The sequence below is a fragment of the Bidens hawaiensis genome, unplaced genomic scaffold, assembly GCF_021521415.1.
Source record: "Bidens hawaiensis isolate Kalapana, Puna unplaced genomic scaffold, B.hawaiensis_p1.1 tig00037807_1, whole genome shotgun sequence".
NCBI classification, from domain to species: domain Eukaryota; kingdom Viridiplantae; phylum Streptophyta; class Magnoliopsida; order Asterales; family Asteraceae; genus Bidens; species Bidens hawaiensis.
The window spans coordinates 129,510-148,773 of NW_027505507.1; the positions used below are offsets into that span (position 1 = coordinate 129,510).

The 19,264-nt window shown below is 37.8% G+C and overlaps 1 protein-coding gene and 1 non-coding gene across 2 annotated transcripts; one reads left to right on the top strand and one right to left on the bottom strand.

The window, feature by feature from the left end:
• Positions 1-7,809: 7,809 nt before the first annotated feature.
• On the bottom strand, positions 7,810-7,925 carry LOC143613624 (U5 spliceosomal RNA). The gene has a single exon (XR_013150151.1). It is a non-coding gene; the product is annotated as a U5 spliceosomal RNA (small nuclear RNA).
• A 1,970-nt stretch (positions 7,926-9,895) lies between these two features.
• On the top strand, positions 9,896-12,825 carry LOC143613612 (putative plant SNARE 11). The gene is made up of 10 exons (XM_077087277.1): positions 9,896-10,070; positions 11,014-11,106; positions 11,208-11,301; positions 11,390-11,427; positions 11,501-11,589; positions 11,688-11,767; positions 11,866-11,922; positions 12,006-12,098; positions 12,199-12,273; positions 12,382-12,825. The coding sequence occupies exons 1-10, from the start codon at positions 9,991-9,993 to the stop codon at positions 12,466-12,468; spliced, it is 786 nt and encodes a 261-aa protein (XP_076943392.1). The 5' UTR covers positions 9,896-9,990; the 3' UTR covers positions 12,469-12,825.
• Positions 12,826-19,264: the final 6,439 nt, after the last annotated feature.

Below are 19,264 nucleotides of genomic sequence, written 5' to 3' on the forward strand. Positions count from 1 at the left end.
CGCGTGCGCAATCGATTTCGGGGGTAGCTGGGATACTCATCTCCCATTGGTTGAATTTTCATACAATAACAGTTATCACACAAGCCTCAAGGCTGCGCCATTTGAAGCCTTGTATGGGCGCAAGTGTAGGTCCCCACTGTGTTGGGCTGAAGTGGGTGACAAGCAAATGACTGGTCCAGAATTGATCCAAGAAACGACGGACAAAATTTTCCAGATACGGGATCGCCTTAAGGCAGCGCGCGACAGACAGAAAAGCTATGCAGATGTGAGAAGAAAACCGTTGGAATTTCAAGTAGGGGATAGAGTACTTTTGAAAGTCTCTCCATGGAAGGGAGTCCCCCGTTTCGGCAAGCGAGGAAAGTTAAATCCGCGATACATCGGACCATTTGAGATCCTGGAAAGGATCGGTCCAGTTGCTTATAAACTCCGTTTACCCGCCGAACTTAGTGGAGTTCACGACACGTTTCATGTATCCAACCTCAAGAAGTGTTTATCTGATGAAACGTTAATTTTACCTTTGGACGAGGTTCATATCGACAAATAGCTACACTTCGTGGAAAAGCCTATAGCAGTAACCGATTGGAAAGAACAAAAGTTGCGAAGAGGCCGAATCAAGTTAGTAAAGGTTCAATGGAACTCAAAGCGTGGGCCTGAATTCACTTGGGAAAGAGAAGACCTAATGCGCAAAAAGTACCCATACCTCTTCCAAAGAATAGCTCCTACCAGCGACACCTCCTAAATTTCGGGACGAAATTCTTCTAACGGGGGGAGAATGTAACACCCGGTAATTTCCCAATCCCATAAACCAAGTAATCAACCTAATTATTAGGAGATTGTGAATGTTATGCGCGCCATTATCAGCGCGGGCATATGTTATATGCGCCATGCGCTGATGCGATGCGCGCCATGTTATGATCAGCGCGGGCATATGTTATATGCGCCATGCGCGGATGCGATGCGCGCCATGTTAGGATCAGCGAGGGTATATGTTATGTGCGCCACGCGCACAGGTTTTGTGTTTTCATAACTTAATTTCATGTCGTTTGTCTAATGGGTTAGCCGCCCCGCTTGATGCTAAGGCGGGTGCATACCTCTTCAATAATCAAATCATTTATGCGCGCGCGCGGAAAAAGGAACTAACCTCCCCGCATGGCGGGAGCATTGAGAGCTAGTTTGTTTGAAGCTCCAAGATGGAATTGACTTCAACATAACTGATCACTATGTTGAAATACCAAGACCTCATGGAGAATCTACAAATGAAACTCAACGTCCCTGACTACGAGAAGGTTACGCATCTACCCGCATCAAACAAAAAGGAGTTATGTGCGACACCTGCGGGAAGAATCCCCGCGGGACACCTTAAAACTAAACCCTTTACGCATGAACGTCTGCACAGAAACCAACCACCTTCTCGCTTAAATCCAAAAGTTCACCCTGTTAATAAACTCTGAGAACGCTGGTTCCAGCAGAGCCAGATGGACTCGCAGGATTCCTTATAAGGACGCCTGCGCAGTGATACGCGCAGGATTCGTTACAAGGACGCTTGCGCGAAGACCAACTGGAGCCGCCGAACCCACAACGTTCAAAGAAATGGCCTTCACGCAGAAGGCTATACGCGCAAGGCTACACGCACAAAACACTTAGTCTATTCTTCAGATGTAAGGGGATTACCCCCGCCCAGAATGAACCAGTTGCGTGTTTCAGAGATTTTTACCTTTTGACTGCACACTGACAACAGTACCAGGAAAAGTATACTGTAACACGAAATGTCAGCTGTCAGCCGCACCTACTCTCACCAACCACATTCCTGCATGTACTGTCAAATCCATCAGAATCTTTATAACCACTCCCTAGGACCATCACCCCCATCCCTAAATAAATAATAATAATAAACCCCATACCTTGTCATCATTACACCCAATATGATAAGATTTCAATCCCCTAAATCAAGGGATTGTGTTCCCTTGAATTTGCCTATAAATAAGTATCAATTCTTGAATAAAAATATCACACAAACACACTTCAAACTCCTCTCTTAAACCTGTAATTCTGCACTAACCATCTCCCGAGCATCCGTTTCCAGTTCCGTTTCCATCACTAGGTAAGCCGAAACTTTAGTCTTAAGATTTACTTTCCTGACCAACCCTTATATTCTTCGATTTCTTGATCTTAATATACATATTTCTTGTTATTTAAACATATTCTAGACTTCCAATTCCGAGGCTAACATCAGGAAACCCGAATCTCGTTTAATCTCTCTCTAAACCATCACTTAACAAGAATCACAGGTGAGTCTCACAGCCCCTATTTTCACTGTTTTTAAACTGTTTTCGGGGCGAGGGACACGTGTTTAAATTATGTTTTATCATGGTACATTTATAAGCAATGCAAACGATTATCTGTTCATGGTGTTTATCTTGGTTTTCAATGTAAGTGCGCAAGTTTTAGACAGTAATCACTCGTCAGTGGAACTCTAAGGGTAGGGACTACTGTGTTTGATCAACCCACTCGTAGGGGTCGCACCTCTTTGCATAGACGAGTGCTTAGTATGGTCATGGGGTAGTACTACTGGTAAAGCCCGCTCGTAGGGGTCGCACCTCTTTGCACGGACGAGCGCCTAGTTTTCCGAGCACAACGTCCGCGCGTAACCCGCGGGACGGTATTGTTTTAGCTCGTAGTGGCAGCGCCACTTTGCATGGACGAGCCCGGTTTTTCAGAAATGTCCGCGCGTAACCCGCGGGACGGTTTTATCAAGCATATGTTTTAATGGTGTTATCAGAAATATGTTTCAATATGGTTTTATCAAGGATATGATGCAATACGATTTATCAAGTCGCCAAAACTTGTGAACTCACTCAGTTTATACTGATTCAAATGTTTTTACGTGTCTTTCAGGTGATAATTAGTAGCGCAAGGAGTCACACTTAGAGCACTTCACGCAGAACATCTATAAAAATGGTTTTTGGAAGATTTTAGTTCTATCCCTTCCTCACGCGCGGTTGTTCTCGCCGTGTAAGGGGATATGGCGCGGAAATCTTCAACGTTTTTCATATGTGGATGTTTTTATATGTAATTCTAAACAATGTAATGTATTTTGTACTAGACATTTCATGCGCAATGGAAAATTTATTTGAATGTTTGCAATGACCCATGCTTGATTATCAATTCCCACTCGCGCGCGCCCGGCTGTTTCCGCCGTTTAGGGCCGGGTGTGACATTTACAGACGTAATTTTCTTGGCCCACTCCTAAGATGCGTGGACAACCAAGATGCTGGCTACCTCCTAAGGGAAGTGCACGCGGGCATCTGTGGAGTACACGCAGGTCCACGCGCTGTCGTAGCTAAGCTAAACAACGCGGGATACTTTTGGCCGGGGATGCATACGGATGCGCTGGCATACATCAGAAAGTGTAGGTCTTGCCAACTCTACGCACCCAACACGCATCGCCCGAAGAATGAACTTGTTCCAGTCACCTCTTCATGGCCATTTCAGAAGTGGGCCATCGATGTGACAGGCCCATTTCCCACAGCAGTAGGGAACGTTCAGTTTCTAGTGGTAGCCATCGACTACTTCACCAAGTGGATAGAAGCAAAACCCTTAGCCCAAACAACTGCAAAACATATCAAAAAATTTATTTGGGAATTTATTATTTGTCGTTTTGGACTTCCCCAGAATTTGGTGAGCGATAACGGCACCAACTTTGCTGACAAGAAGCTACAAAAGTGGCTGGAAGAACTTCAAATCACCCACACCTTTACCTCAGTGGCGCACCCGCAGGGTAATGGTAAGGTGGAAAGAGCAAATAAGAGCATCGTCGACGGCATAAAGAAAAGACTCTTGGAACACAGATCCGGCTGGGTGGACGAAGTTCCACACGTCCTTTGGGCAAACAGAACGCTGAAAAAGGCCAGTACGGGAGAAACCCCGTTCAGCCTCACTTATGGCACTGAAGCCATGGTCCCGGTCGAAATTGGTTTACCCTCACCAAGGGTCTTGATTCAGCCAGAAAACAATGATGCGGAAAGACGGTTAGACCTTATGCTAACCGAAGAACACAGAGACTTAGCCGCAGCGCGTGAAGAGAACTACAAGCGAAAAATGCAAAAGTACTACAACACGCGGGTAAAACTCTGCAACTTCAATGTCGGAGACTACATACTGCGTAACAACGAGGCTTCGAACCTAGAACGCCCAGGAAAGCTGGCCCCGTCTGGGAGGGGCCATACATTATCAAAGAAGTTTTGGAAAAGGGCGCATACCGGCTCGAAAGGCTCGATGGCACCCCCATCCCAAGAACATGGAATGGAGCTCAATTACACAAATGTTACATGTAGATCAATTCCAAACTTATAAAGAAAAGGCCTAGAGCCACTTCTAATGGAAATGATTCTCCTTTCACATTGTGTTGATAGCCTTACCTTTATACTTATTCAAAACACTGATATGCCGGTATTCACCGCATAAATAAGTGGGGAAGTAAGTCGTTGCGTGTGGAAGGCGGCAAAACCCGCATAAACACAAAAAACGGCAAAAATTTCTAAGGAAAACATGAGGAAAACCTTCACGCAGGTCAGTTATAGGTGAAGTTTGGTCATCCCACTAAATGAAAGTAACGGTCCTACCGGCACAACCATGATAGAGGAAACTGAACATTAACCTATTGACAAGCGCGCGTCGAAAGGTTAACTTATTCAAAACACTGATATGCTGGTATTCACCGCATAATTAAGTGGGGAAGTAAGTCGTTGCGTGTGGAAGGCGGCAAAACCCGCATAAACACAAAACGGCAAAAATTTCTAAGGAAAAGATGAGGAAAACCTTCACGCAGGTCAGTTATAGGTGAAGATTGGTCATCCCACTAAATGAAAGTGACGGTCCTACCTGCACAATCATGATAGAGGAAACTGAACACTAACCTATTGACAACCACGCGTTGAAAGGTTAACTTACCCAAAACACTTGGAAAATTGCTAAGTTAAACTAAAGTATGCGCGAGCGAATCATATATTGTTTATGAGGCAAAACAAGTGCCAAATTAAACTATAATATGCATGAGCAAGTCATATAACGTTTATAAAGCAAGTCAAAAAGATTCAAAGATTCAAAAATAAGATGGACTATACCCCCTTACCTTGGTAACCAAGAAACCGTAAGACAAGTGCGGGTACAGTGTCAAGGCGAAACCCTTCACATACTTAGCACCTACAGGGAATTGAAGCCAAGAATACCTTGGTAACCAAGAAACCGTAAGATAAGTGCGGGTACAGTGTCAAGGCGAAACCCTTCACATACTTAGCACCTGCAGGGAATTGAAGCCAAGAATACCTTGGAAGTCAAGTAACTATAAGACGAGTGCGGGTACAGTGTCAAGGCGAAACCCTTCACATACTTAGCACTTGCAGGGAATTAAAACCAAGAAGGATCTTCTGGGCCATGCTTGTGGAAAGGGAAATAACATCCCCGCATAGCGGGAACGTTGAGAACCAGATTGTTTGAAGCTCCAAGATGGAATTGGTTGTTTAACATAATTGATCACTATGTCTAAAACTACCAAAACCTCGTGGAGAATCTACACAAGTGAAACTCAACGCTCCTGACTTGCGAGGAGGTTACACACCTACCCGCATCATACCCAAAGATCAAGCAGAAAAGTCAGGAATTTCTGCACGTGACATTAGGAAAACCGCGGGAAGAATCCCCACGGAAAACCTTAAAACTAAAAACCCTTTTCAAAACCCTTTGCTTAAGTCTAAAAGTTCACCTCACTTATTAACAATTCATTAGAAGAACATTGGACTGGGGGGACTTGAAGAGGTAGGTCCCAGCAGAGCCCAGTTGGACCCGCAAGACTCACCTTGAAGAGGGACGTCTGCGCAAAGACCAACTGGTTCCGCAGGACCCACCATGCTCAGAGAGATGAAGACCTTACGCGCAGTACGCAAGCTGTTCCCGCAGGAAAAGCCTCCCAATGGTGAAGTACCCCGCCTATTCCCGCAGCTGCGGATACAAGCCATCAGGGAAGGCTACCCGCACTAATAGCAAGGCTACACGCACAAGGCACTAACTCTCAATAATTCAGTAATGTCACCTGAAGAAGGAATGAGCAAGGCGGGAATACTCCCGCCCAAATGAGCTAGTCCGTACGCTTCTGGAGGATCTTTTGTACTATACCTGCCAAGGTATGGACAAAATAGACAAGATCTGACCAAAGCAGCCCATGAACCAATCACAGGGTGACAGCTCACTGACAACAGTACGACGAGCAGCACGCTCTAGTACTTAATGTCACCATCAGCCGCTGCCTACTCACCAACCCTCATCGTGGCACGTACATAGCCTGCAGTTGGTGGAAAAGGAATAGTACACAGCCGGCCATGTCACTATCAGCCGCTGCCTACCCACCAACCACCAGCACGGCACGTGCGTAGCCCACAGTTGGTAGAAAAGGAATATTATACAGCTGGCTGTACCTGCTTGGAAACCTACCTTCGGCTATAAATACTCCAACACCTTGGAACGGTATGATTATCATCATATACTATCTTATACCATCACATATTTTATCTGCTCTAGCTATTTCTATTAATATACATTTATATTCAGAGCAATCTAGTCTGATTCTCACGCCGGAGGGTGGTCACAAGGAGGTACCCCCCCTTCTCAGTGACGAGCTCACGGTGTCTGTTTTGCAGGTCATCAGAAGAATAACCATCTTTGGCGGACCAAACCCTCGTGGGAAACATCTACTTGACCCTAAGATTATCCGTAATCTGCCGGGGTCACTTAGTGTTTCTTCATTGGCGCTCTCGTATTCTCTCTCTAGTTCAGCCACCTGTGATGACCGACGGTGGGCACCGACTGATTTTCAACTCATTTTATACTGGACATACCTGTAAATACGACACTCTGGCAGGCGCGGACGGTGGGCAACGGCCCACCGTAGTTAACCCTTGAATCCGCCCCTGACTAGTTTAACTACTTTATATGTCATGACTATAAGGCAGTTTTAAGTTTTGTGTACCAATAAGGGATAATGAGGGAGTCTAGTCTACTAATTTTAATTATTTAAGAAAATAAAAAAATCACATACCACACTTTTTTGATTAACATGTCTTATCGTGTCTTTAACAGGTACCCAATTGCCAACCCAGCTTCCACCCCTTTGGTCTTTTAAGCAGCCAATGTGGGACGAAACCTCAACCCCGCACTAGTGGACCTCCAACAGTTTGTGAAGAAAGTAACAGAATAAGTTAATATGTTTTTCCTCATTCTGCCTAACCCTTGTCTTTGATGTAAATAAAAAAAGACATGCATTTTTTAAAGTGTTGTAAATGGGACTGCTAATAGCCTAATATTGCATTCGATTTTCTTGAAACTAATGTTTGTTGTTTACAGCCACCAATTCGTTGTTATGTCGTAAGTTGTCTTATAAAATCATAACTCGAAATAAGGTAAACCAAGCGTCTACAACTAGAAAAAACCAGAAAATGATTTAAATGCATAGCTACTAAACCTGAATTGTCTAAGGGATGCCATAACATAATTTCGAATTTAGTCAAATTGTGTTCGTATGTAAGGAATGAAATATGGATCATGAATAAGTTAACAATAACCCTGTATAACAAGTCGTCGTTATTTCATCGAGGATGCCAAAAGATATCTATGGATATTAGATGATAGAAAATAGCCAAGCGATTGAATCTCACTTTTAGACAAAGGTTAAACTAGTTGGCTCAAACTCGGGTTCAAATATATATCTAGTTTGATCATTTGGAATGTGTGAAACATTGAACTAAAAAAATTGGTTGGAGCCCTTGGTTAGAAGGGACTCCAAAAATTGGCATATGCCACTATTTACAACAAACACACGGTATTCTTTAGTAAAAGGCGAAAGAATATTTCGCTTTTGTGTTCATTGCATGGCTGCATGATTTTGAGACATGAATCTGCTTGCTTTATATAATAACTTCCACCCCTTTTGTTTCTTTAAGTAACCAATGTGGGATAAACCCCAACCCCACACTTCAAGGCTTAAGCAAATCATAAACCAGGCTCAAGAAGGTATTCTACCAGTTAACAAATTGCTTGGCCACACAGGTTAAGCTTTCAGCCTTTACCTCAACTCATCATACCTTTTTTTAAAAATCAAAATTGGGGTTATGGAACCGTGAATCAAAAGGTTTTTCTAGAAAAGAAAACTTGTAGGTATGATATATGAGGCGGTTATGTTATGTGACACACAATCCATAACCTTCTCAATGAACAAGTGTTTATGACGCTCTCATAGCTCGCTATTTAAAAAAGGTTACGTATTAAGCACACCCTCTCTCTATACATGTGCTGTGTGAGAATTTGATTGGCAAAGTGTAATGCACAACAAAAGTATTATGAAAAGAAAATCCGATTAATTATATAGTGAGAGTCGTCATTAATCCTTGGTTCATTTGGCAAATGTTAGCTACGTTAACTGTGAGGCAAAAGAGATGTATCAGAGTTTGAACCACACATGTAGCAAATATTTTGAGAAAATCTCTTGGGTCCCGGTTCGAACTCGGGTAAAGAAGGGTTGATAAGTGTCATAACCATTTGAAAAAGACATTACTACCAACAAACTAATACCCTTAAAAAGGATTTATATAGTGAGAATTATAATGCACACTACATAGCTAGTTAGAGCTTTGCGTGGAGAACATAAAGGTGTGTTGGTGGGCCATGGAAAGCCTTTGATGACAATCCTTTGGGCTATTGAGTAAAGCATTCTTTTTGTTGGTCATTTTCTTTTAGTCTTGATTCTTGAATAGTTGAATGTACTCGCGATTAGCTTATATGTTCATATTGATTTATCAAGTCAAATTTCATCTAGTAGGTACTTCTCATTTCAGTTACAAAAATCGTAAACTCGTTTCGCAACAAAAAGTTTTATTTTTTATACACATATATCTACTAACCCCAAAAAACATCATGTAACATATTTTTTAAAAAGCATTAGTTAAAACTTTTTATTTGAGGAAAAACTAATTCATCTTTCACAACCAAGTTAATGATCTGTGCAATACATTAACTATGAGAAAGAAAACTCATCACAAATCGGTTCATATCTAAGTTTTCTAAGTCCGTCACCATACACATTATATATATATATAAGATGAATATCATTACAGAACTGTAAAATTATTTAAGAACTTGAAGGAATCCTTGAAAACTAATGTTTTTTATAAAAAAAATTTCTATGTTAATGTTTTTTGAGATTAGTTTTGTTATTTTTTATATCTATATCTACAATTACAATTTTGAAAATTAGTTTTTATACATATCTATGTTTTGTTTGACACATATGTAAATTTGTTAGTACATAAATTTTACATATATGTAAACTTGTGATTAATATATGTAATAAAAAAAAATTATATAAAATATGATAAAACTACTCTTAAATAATGTTAATATATAAAATTTTTTTTAAAAATGTTTGGTTATTAAGGGTTTCTAAGAGTTCTTGACTTTTTTAGAGTTCTTAAATAATACTATATATATATATATATAAATATATATATATACACATATAAACCTAATCCAAATTTCGTTTGCTATTTCACAATTTATATGTAAACGTGTTAGGAGGTTTTCACAGTTATGAATTTATGGGTAATAGGACTTTTCCGGTTAAAAAATAAATAAAATAATTCAAATCCAATAAACGTAAAACATCTAGTCGGTCCATGGGCCCACTCACCGGTTTAAACGGCCGAAACTTAGGGCCTCGGTTTGGTACAACAGTTAGTGCACAGAGTACAACAAATTTAAGTCCGTGAAGAACAAAAGCAGTCGTTAATTCACAGCTCACAATTACCTGTCTGTCTCAGACACAATTACTCTGCAGAGATCTACTTATTAATATTAATAATTCAAATTCCACTCTGCAGTTTCCGATCAGATCTGTAATATATCCGACCCGCATTGCTCTGATCTAATTACTTCATAACTTGAATCATGGCCTCTTCGATTGCGGCCATTAGCGAAGAGCTTGCCGAGATTGACGGACAGATTGCTGATATATTTCGAGCACTCTCGTAAGCAGTTTATTATTATTATTATTATTATTATTTGAATTTTGTTATGTTGTTAGAAGTGGATATTATATTTATAATAATAATGTGGATGTATGTTTATGTTACTTAGTAGAATCTAGATCTTAGGGTTAACAGGATTGGGAAAATAGAGAAAGTTAGATGTTTAATTTGATGTGCCTGAGCTTGCGGAAAACTCGAATGCTCTTTAGAGCATGTGTGGGATTTGAGTTTGAAAACAACTTATTGGCGTATTGGTTTTTTCAAAACACAATAAGTTAAAAAAGTGTTTGGCAAAAACCAAAAATCCTAGCCTTTTGAAAAAACCAATAAGTCAATAAGCCGAAACGATAAGAAGTAAAAGAGAGATAATTCTCAAAGAAATAGAAATGTTATTGAATTCTCAATGCTGAAACGAGATTTCTAAATTTGGCAAACCTTTTACGAAATGACAAAACGAAAATCGAAACATGAAAGTATTACATTAAATAATGGTATAAATTACGTAGGACAGCTAGAAGTTGGAAAGGTTAGAATGTTGCGAAACTTGGGGAAGAACTCTCCTCTGGTGGAATTGAGTGCTTAAATGGGCCTGACAGCTTTTCCACAAGGTCCGGCTCGTCGAGACCTTTCCGTTGACTGGTAATAGGCCCCGTAGTTCCGATCATAGCTCAAGTTATGCCTTCTTTAAAGTTTGGGCCCTTTCAGCCCTGTCAAGCTGGTCCATTTAAGAGTCTACTAACTTATGGATGAGCTCCTCATCATTTAGTTTGATGAGAGTTAATTATAAGTTATAACCATCTATTGTGTGTTAGAAGTTTATGCTGTAATGCATAATGTTTAGATAGACAAAAGTAGAATTGTTGGTTATTAGAATGATGTTGTTTTGTTTTTCATTAAGCCTAAAACTTTTAAATGTGAAAATTGTGAATCAATTTTGACACAGAAATGGATTTCAAAAGTTTGAGAAGATCAAAGATGCAAGCAGACAAAGTAGGCAGTTAGAAGAACTCACTGGAAAGATGCGGGAATGTAAAAGGTAACTTTTGGTTATTTGATAAGTTACCATTATCTCTGTAGCTTAATTACATACTTTTATAAGTTAATGTAATGACTAATGTACCTGATTTTTGTATCCAGGCTTATTAAAGAGTTTGATAGAGAAGTCAAGGAATTAGAACAAACAGTTGATCCTGATACCAGCAAGATACTGAATGAGAAGAAACAATCAATGGTGCAGTTTCATTTCAAATATCGTTTGTGCTACAATACACATGAGTGAATTGTTCTGTATATGATTAACATATTCCACTTTTATCCAGGTCAAAGAGTTGAATTCATACGTTGCACTGAAAAAACAGTAAGTCCTAAAGTTTTCATGTGCACATTACTTAACATCATGATTCATTTGTGTGTTTTGTTGTATGATCTAGATATGCAACCAACATTCAAAATAAACGTGTCGATCTCTTTGGTGGGCCCGCTGAAGGGTTTGAAGAAGATAACGGCTTACAAGCCTCATGTAAGAACCTGGTACCAATTTAATCAGCAAAAATATTTATATTTCATCTCCTCTCGCCACTTACCAGTAACACTTAAGCGATTATTTTAACATTTCAGCTATGACAAATCAGCAACTAATGGACCATGGTCATCAAATGATGGATGAAACTGACCAAGTTATTGAACGGTCAAAAAAGGTTAGTATCTTGTAGAAACAATATATTAATGCAATAATATCCATGTCATGTTTTGTTTATAGTTATGTTAATTTATGCTCATGACATGTTTTTAACAGGTTGTTCATGAGACGATAAATGTAGGAACCGAGACTGCAGCAGCACTCAAAGCACAAGTATGTTATATTGTTATCTTACCGTATTGAATCGTTTGTTTTTTTAAAACATGTGGAGAATAATTCTTATTGGCCATTTTCAGACAGAGCAAATGAGTAGAATTGTTAATGAACTTGATTCAATCCATTTTTCAATCAAGAAAGCTTCTCAATTAGTGAAGGAAATTGGTAGGCAGGTCAATCTCTAAACCATACACAGCCCTATTTATTATTATTTTTTTAAATATTCTGTTTTTTTTTGTTCTTTCTAGTTGCTCACTTAAACTCGCTATGTAGGTTGCAACTGATCGATGCATCATGGCTTTGCTCTTCCTTACTGTGGTTGGTGTAATATCTATTATTATTGTGAAGGTACATTCCTACTTCTAATATCATAATTTTCGTCATTGCACAATAACTAAATAATATTTAAGACATAATTATTAATTTATATATAATGCCATGCTCTCTAAATTGCAGCTTGTTCATCCAAACAACAAAGACCTTCGTGATATTCCTGGATTAGCCCCTCCTGCTAACCGAAGACTTTTATGGATCGTTGATTAACGTAATCAAAAGCATAAATTTACATCTAAATGGATTTATTCAGGTAAAACTCCATTTGATTACAAGGAAACAGACTGCAAAACATGTGATTTTTGCATATTTTACCGACCAATGTTTGTTTTCTGTTAGCAAGTTTTTGTTTGAGAAAGTTGTCGCCTTTTTGGATCGCGAGAGATTGTATAAATGAAAAACGTATAAGACATTGTACAATTGTTGTTTGAGTGCATGAGTGAGAAACCAAATTACTACCTTAATTTCTGTTTGGTGGTCTTGTCAGTACCGTTGTACCAAGTGAGCGTTATGTATAAACGGATCATGTATAAGAGCGCGTATCCACTGCCTCAATTTTATTTTATTTTTGTATGTCTTGTGTTTGATGGTTTAGTTGTGTTTTGGTATTTTGACCATTTAGTTTGCATTGCCAGTTCTTGAAGTGGTTTAGCAATCTAGCCCTGTTATTGCAAACCATCTGATTAAACAATAAGAACACTCACATCCTAATTGGTAAATCATGCCTTCCAGATTACCCACTTTATCCGATTCTTTATCATCATCGTCATCATCGACGTACTCAGTATATCCCACCAATAGCAAAGCCATGGTAGGGTATGTGGAGGGTAAGATGTAAATAGCTTACCTCCATCCTTTAGGAATAGAGGCTGCTTCCGGTGAGACCCCCAACTCGATAGTAGTTTTGCATCAAGTCTTGGAAATAAGACACATAACACTCAACCATCGAGACACCGCCGATTGGTGCATGTACCCTTGCCTTTCGGCTATCAACGCCATCACATGATGTCTGATTAACCTTTCGTCACTTTTAACGTTATTTTCAAGAGATTAGTAAAATAACGTGAAAATTAGTGCAATTTCACTTTTGTCCACCCGAGGTTCATATATATATACATTATATGTGCGCATCGCAAGCAAGGCGATCATCCGATTCTTTATACTTTTCGTTATTTTAAAATTATAAGGATTTATTACATTTAACAATCTATGTTCATCTCTTATTTTTTGTGAATGGAAGGGACATAAAGAATAATAAAAGTTTATTTAAAAGGGCATTATTTAATTGAACATAGACATGCATGTTCCACTCTTATGAATCTAGTGTATGGATATGCGCATGTGGCCCAATCACTACCATAACTATAGTTTTGTTAATATTTATCTACCAGGCCCTAAGGTAGACCGATCACTTTAACGTGGAGCATACTCTAATGAGTAAACCACAAAAAATGTATATAACTTGATCATAAATTCATAATTATAAAACACTAGTTTTTATCCCCGTATTACGGGGTTGTTTTATATTATTTGTTTCTAATATTTATTTATTTTTTGAATCATTATTTTTTTATTGTATGAAAGTTAATAATATACTTATGGTTTGATGATAATTTGTTTCCCAAATAAATGAGATGTTATAACCCGATTTAAAAGCTATATGGGTATGGTGAGACCCAAGACCTGTTTATTATTATTTTTTTTACTATAAATCGGTTTTTAATTATAAATTATATATATCTTTTTTTAAAAATAAATCATATATTATTTTTTAGTATATCCTATTTTATAGGATTTTCACATCAATAATTTGGTGAGATTAGTTTTTAATTTAATGAGATGTTATAACTCGTTTAAAGAATATATGGGTTTGGTAAGACCCATACCCGTGAATTCGGGTCAAATGCATGAGAAGCCTCCATTTAAAAATCAAGCAAATCTGGTGACTCCAAAAAAAGGGGGAACGACCACATCGCGACACCTAAGATTTTTGGGTTTTCTTTTATATATATTATAGATTAAAGATTTGGTTTCTTGTTGAAATCATTCATGGATTTAGTACATGTTTGCATTTAGTTTTGCTGTTAATATTTTGAGTTTTATCAATCATTCACTTTAATTTAAACTAGTTGCTTTCAACACGCGTATTATGGCGGGATTGTAACGGGAACTCGGTTGGTTGCGGCAGAAACATGGTGGGAATCCGGTCGGTATTGGCTTGTTAAGTTTTGGTAATAATTTAAATAAAAATCAAAGTTAACCATCATCATTATTATTATTATTATTAAATACTTAATTTGAAGTTTGTGAATGATTTAACAAAACTATTAAACCTAGGGGCCTAACTTTGTCGAATGGGCAAAGTTGTAAGAAACCCGGGCTATATTCCAAACCTTATGATCAAACCAACACCACTTTAGTCATCTCATCAAACCATTAACTTCGTACTGTATTATTTTTTTTAAAATTTGATTATTATTCTATGAAGTTGCTCCTATTTTTTACCCATTATACTAAAACTATGTGTAATTCATGTTTTGGTAGAGAAGCCCAAACTATCATTTTAACATGTGGAGTGAGTTGTCTCTACATGTTTCAGTATATATTTTTAACCCTAACAACTAGCAAGTTTATTTTGCTATAAATGACATATTTTTATAACGAGAGTAAATTGTTTTTTTCCCCTCTGTAGGGGGTTTACGTCTCATAGTCCTTTATACCAAAAATAAAACTTTGAACGAAAAAATCCATAACATTTAAATTTGATTGTGGTTTTGGCCCTTTAAATCATTTTCATTCATTATCTCCCGTTAAGATGGATGGAGTTAGCCTAAAGGCTAAAACCGCAAACAAAGTTAAATGTTAGGGGTCAAAAAACAACAATTTACTTTCATATCTATTTATAAGACAATGCTTCAATTCAGGTGTTTAAACTTTCAATTAATTAAAATCAAGCCGTTTGGATCACCGTTTCGAACTAAGTTTTACATCAATCTCGTATCCTTCTTCCGATCAAATACTCTAAAACGCTAGCTCGAAACTCGGAACAAAATATAACGTCATTAAGTCCTATTTAACATGGGACCGTCGGGGACCAACTTTTTTAAAATTTAGGACCGCTAGCGATGATAAACCGACTTGAAATTATTATCGGACAATAACAGTTATTAGGGATTATTAAAATCTAATAAGCCTTAATGAAAAATTTAAACATAAGGGGTTTATTTATTCAAAAGCTTCATTTCACGTAAGCTACATGAAAAATAACAAACAAACAAACAATTTACTCTTACAATGAAAGTATTAGAAGTTCACGAATGCGATGAAATTCGTTACATTTAAAATATCATATTTTTTTGCCGTTTAATAAAAAAAGTTATAATATGATTTATAATTATATAATTATATTATATTATAAAGTTCATGAAGTACGGCTATTTTTGGCCTTTTTAATAGTGTTTTTCACTTTGTTTCCACCTATGCACACGTTTAGTAGATGGTCCGTAGCTTGAAAACGTTGGTAATTAAAATCCTAACAAGTTTGCGTTTCTATGATGGTTAACTAGGCCTCATTTGAGCTTCATCATAGTCACAATCAAGGGCCTTTGAAACATATTTCGAGGTTAATTTGAGGGGTAATTTAATTAGATAAATTGGTTTATGGATGTGATGACGATTCAGATTTTGGTGTGGCAACTTTTGTTGTAGCCATGATTTGTTTTTTTGGCGTGGCGACTTTTGTTGCAGTCATGATATGATTATGAGCCTTTTTTATTACACCTTTTGACAGTCGTTTGTGGCTATGTTAATACTTTGTGAGCGACTTGCCTTTGTTGTATACGGTATATTAAATGCTATACAAGTCGTGGACAAACAAAATATGTTGTTTTTTAATTCCGTTGTTTATATATTATTTTCAAGTTTGGTTGTCACTCACGATTGTACCGTTTCTTTTGACTTACACTGGCACACATGTACAACCGACGATGGTGAGAATTTGACTGTCATGATGATTTGATTCTACAATTGTTTGATAAATGGTCATGATGGCTATGCTGCTCTTATCTGAAACTCCCCAACTTCCGTATGTTTCGGTTAGTTTTACCCTTGAATGTGACTGTGATGATGACGTGTCTGTATTTTTTTAATAGTCATTCATTTAACATTGGAATCAATATCCATGACCATGCATGTCTTGGTTTCAGGATAATGTTTGTTCATGCTTCGATTCGGGTATGTATTAGTTTCCAAATATTGTAGCATCTAAGTAGCCTCTAATTCGAGCTCACGTTTTCCTTTTCAGTTTGATTTTTGTATATTTGCAGGTTTGCGAAGCTTTTCTGATGATCGTCGGACCGTGCATGTCTTAATTTCAGGATACTTTTGGTTCATGCTACTATTCGGGTATGCGTTAGTTCCTAAATATTGTGGCGTCTAATTTCAGTACTTATGTAACGTCTAATTCGAGTTTACTTTAATCACGTGTGTTGACCATACCTTTTACGCAAATTAACTTTATTTGTGCTGATTAGAAGCAATTTTTTAAATTAAGGGTTGTTATTTGGTTTTCTTTTCTTTTTAAAAAAACTAAAAATGGGTTAAATAACAACCCAAAATCCAAATTGATTAAAGATAGTCAAAATTGCTGTCATAGACTTTTGATGGTCAAAGTTTGTCACTGCAGGTTTACATTTGTAATTTAAATTAGGTTTAAATTGCTTGAGGTTAATTGAAATTTGATTACATTTATAATTCAAATGTGGTTTTAATTGAAATTGGGTCATATCACATAAACTTACAAATGTAAATTGCATAGTTTTAAGGTCATATTCGGTATTTCTTTTAAAAAGTTGAATTGAAATAAATTGCCAGCTTTGAGATTGAATTGGTCAATGATACATCGTGGTAGCTTAAAAAGAGTCAATGATGTGTTATATAGAGGAGTTTTAACATTGACATAAACGTTACACCAATTATAGGGATCTAATGTGTGAAATTTGTATTTTCATATAACAAATCCGCCATCTGAGCCTCAAGTAGCTAATCGCAATAACGTTTGAAGTTAAGTTTTTTTGCACAATTTAATCCCACCCCCAAAACCCCCCAGCAACGCGGGGGGGGGGGGGGGGGGTCTTAATACTAGTTTATATATTTACATTTTCGTCTAATATTGTGCATCAACGGTTGTACCTTGCGCTTCCAAAGTGTGTACGTTGCTTAAGCCATTCTCCTTTTTTGGTTTAATGACAATTGTCTCTCTATTGCATTACGCGTCTCCACCACTATCTCTAATCTCTCTCTCTCTACACTTCCACTTTCTTCGTTCTCATCTCAGACTCTCTCGGTGTTGCCGGATTTGTTTGTGTTGTTGCCGGGTTCATCTGTGAACCCCAGGCGACGGTGCACGAAGGTCGCCATGTTGGCTGTCTAGGCGGTGAATTTGTGCGTTGTTGTCGGGCTTCATTTAGGAACCCACGGCGGCGGCGCATGACCGTGGCGATGGTGATTGTTTATGATCCGGAGCTACATGTGTTGTTGCCGGGTTCCAATTCAGAACCCTAGGCGATAAAAGTTGATAAAGAATATGTTGGATAAGTTGATGTACATTATGACTGACTCAACGTTTATATACAGTGCAGGTACACCACTTCACATGCAAATTTGTATATCCCAAAACAAATTAATGAAATTATACACTACTAACATTTGTTTTAAATTTTTTACATTTTGTAACTCTTATGTAGTTAGTGATCAACTTAAACGATGTATTCAGTTGATGATATTTTAAGTATGGCGTAAAACAAATTATTCACTACTTACTTCCATTATCTTCACCTCTGGTTTGTCATATGTCTTGATTTCATTTTTTTCTTTTTTTTGTCGTCTTTTCTTATTATCTTATTCGACATCGTGTTTTCGTTTCGCAGTTGATGGCGGTCAGAAATAGGGCCGTGATCTGAGTCTGTCATTGTCAGGTATGTTTGTTGTCTTTTATACTTCGTCTTTTAATTGGTGGCCTAATTAGTGATTGTCAATTGGCCTGAGGGTCATTTATCTACTGAAATACCTTTTTGCTTTCATGTAATATGTTTTCGTGAACCAAGTCAAAATTGAGTTGGGTTGTGTGTTTGGTTTTTAGTCAAAACCAACTTGGGTTATGGGTTCGGTTTTTCAGTCGAAATCGAGTTGGGTCGTGGGTTCTCTTTTCGGTTGAAACCGAGTTAAGCGAGTTGGATTCCACGCTCGGATTTTAGTTGAAATCAAACTGGATTCTGGGGTCGCCTTAGGATCTGTGAGTAAATTGGGTTCAGCTAGAAGCCATTATCCCTAAAATATACATATTGAATATTACTTGAGATTCCACGAAAGACTCTTCATTCTTTTTTAAATGGGATATACAGTTTTGTTGAATGCTCGATGTTAGCATTCAATGGTATTGTGGAAACTACGGTACCCCCTACGAATACCCCTACTAAGAGTACTTCTATTGTGGACTGTTATTTTAGCCAAAATACCACTTGCATCTTTTAAATGACTAATTAAAATGAACCAAATTCAGTTCGGTTCTCAGTTTGGTTTTGGCCATCCCATGTAGGGGTGTACATATTCGGTTTAAAACCGGTTAAAATGAAAACCAAAGCGAACCAAATAACGTATTTGCTTTCCAGTTTGTGTGTGTTGTATTGCAACGTGCCCGCCTTAAACTTAGCTTGAGAGTGACAAATGCCATTACCCAGTTTGTTATTTTAGTTATTTATTAGTTCATTATATTACATTTTCATTTTCTGTTACAGGTGAGGTGATGTCGAATGCAATTGGTGTCTGGTCTGACATTGGTTTGGTAAGTTCGTCTCTTGTGTGTGTTATTTTAACATATTCATGGCATGGTGCACATGTTTTTTATTTTGTTTTGGATAATAACTTTTGTTGTATTTCGGAACGACAGATCCGGGAGAAAAGAAGCAACAAACGCAATGAACAAAATGGGGGCATAAGCACTTTTGGT

Coding starts and splice junctions, on each gene's coding strand:
- LOC143613612 (XM_077087277.1), top strand. CDS start 9,991: ATGGCCTCTTCGATTGCGGCCATTAGCGAAGAGCTTGCCGAGATTGAC. Junction 11,107..11,207: donor AAGATGCGGGAATGTAAAAG/GTAACTTTTGGT, acceptor TTTTGTATCCAG/GCTTATTAAAGAGTTTGATA. Junction 12,099..12,198: donor TGAAGGAAATTGGTAGGCAG/GTCAATCTCTAA, acceptor CTCGCTATGTAG/GTTGCAACTGATCGATGCAT.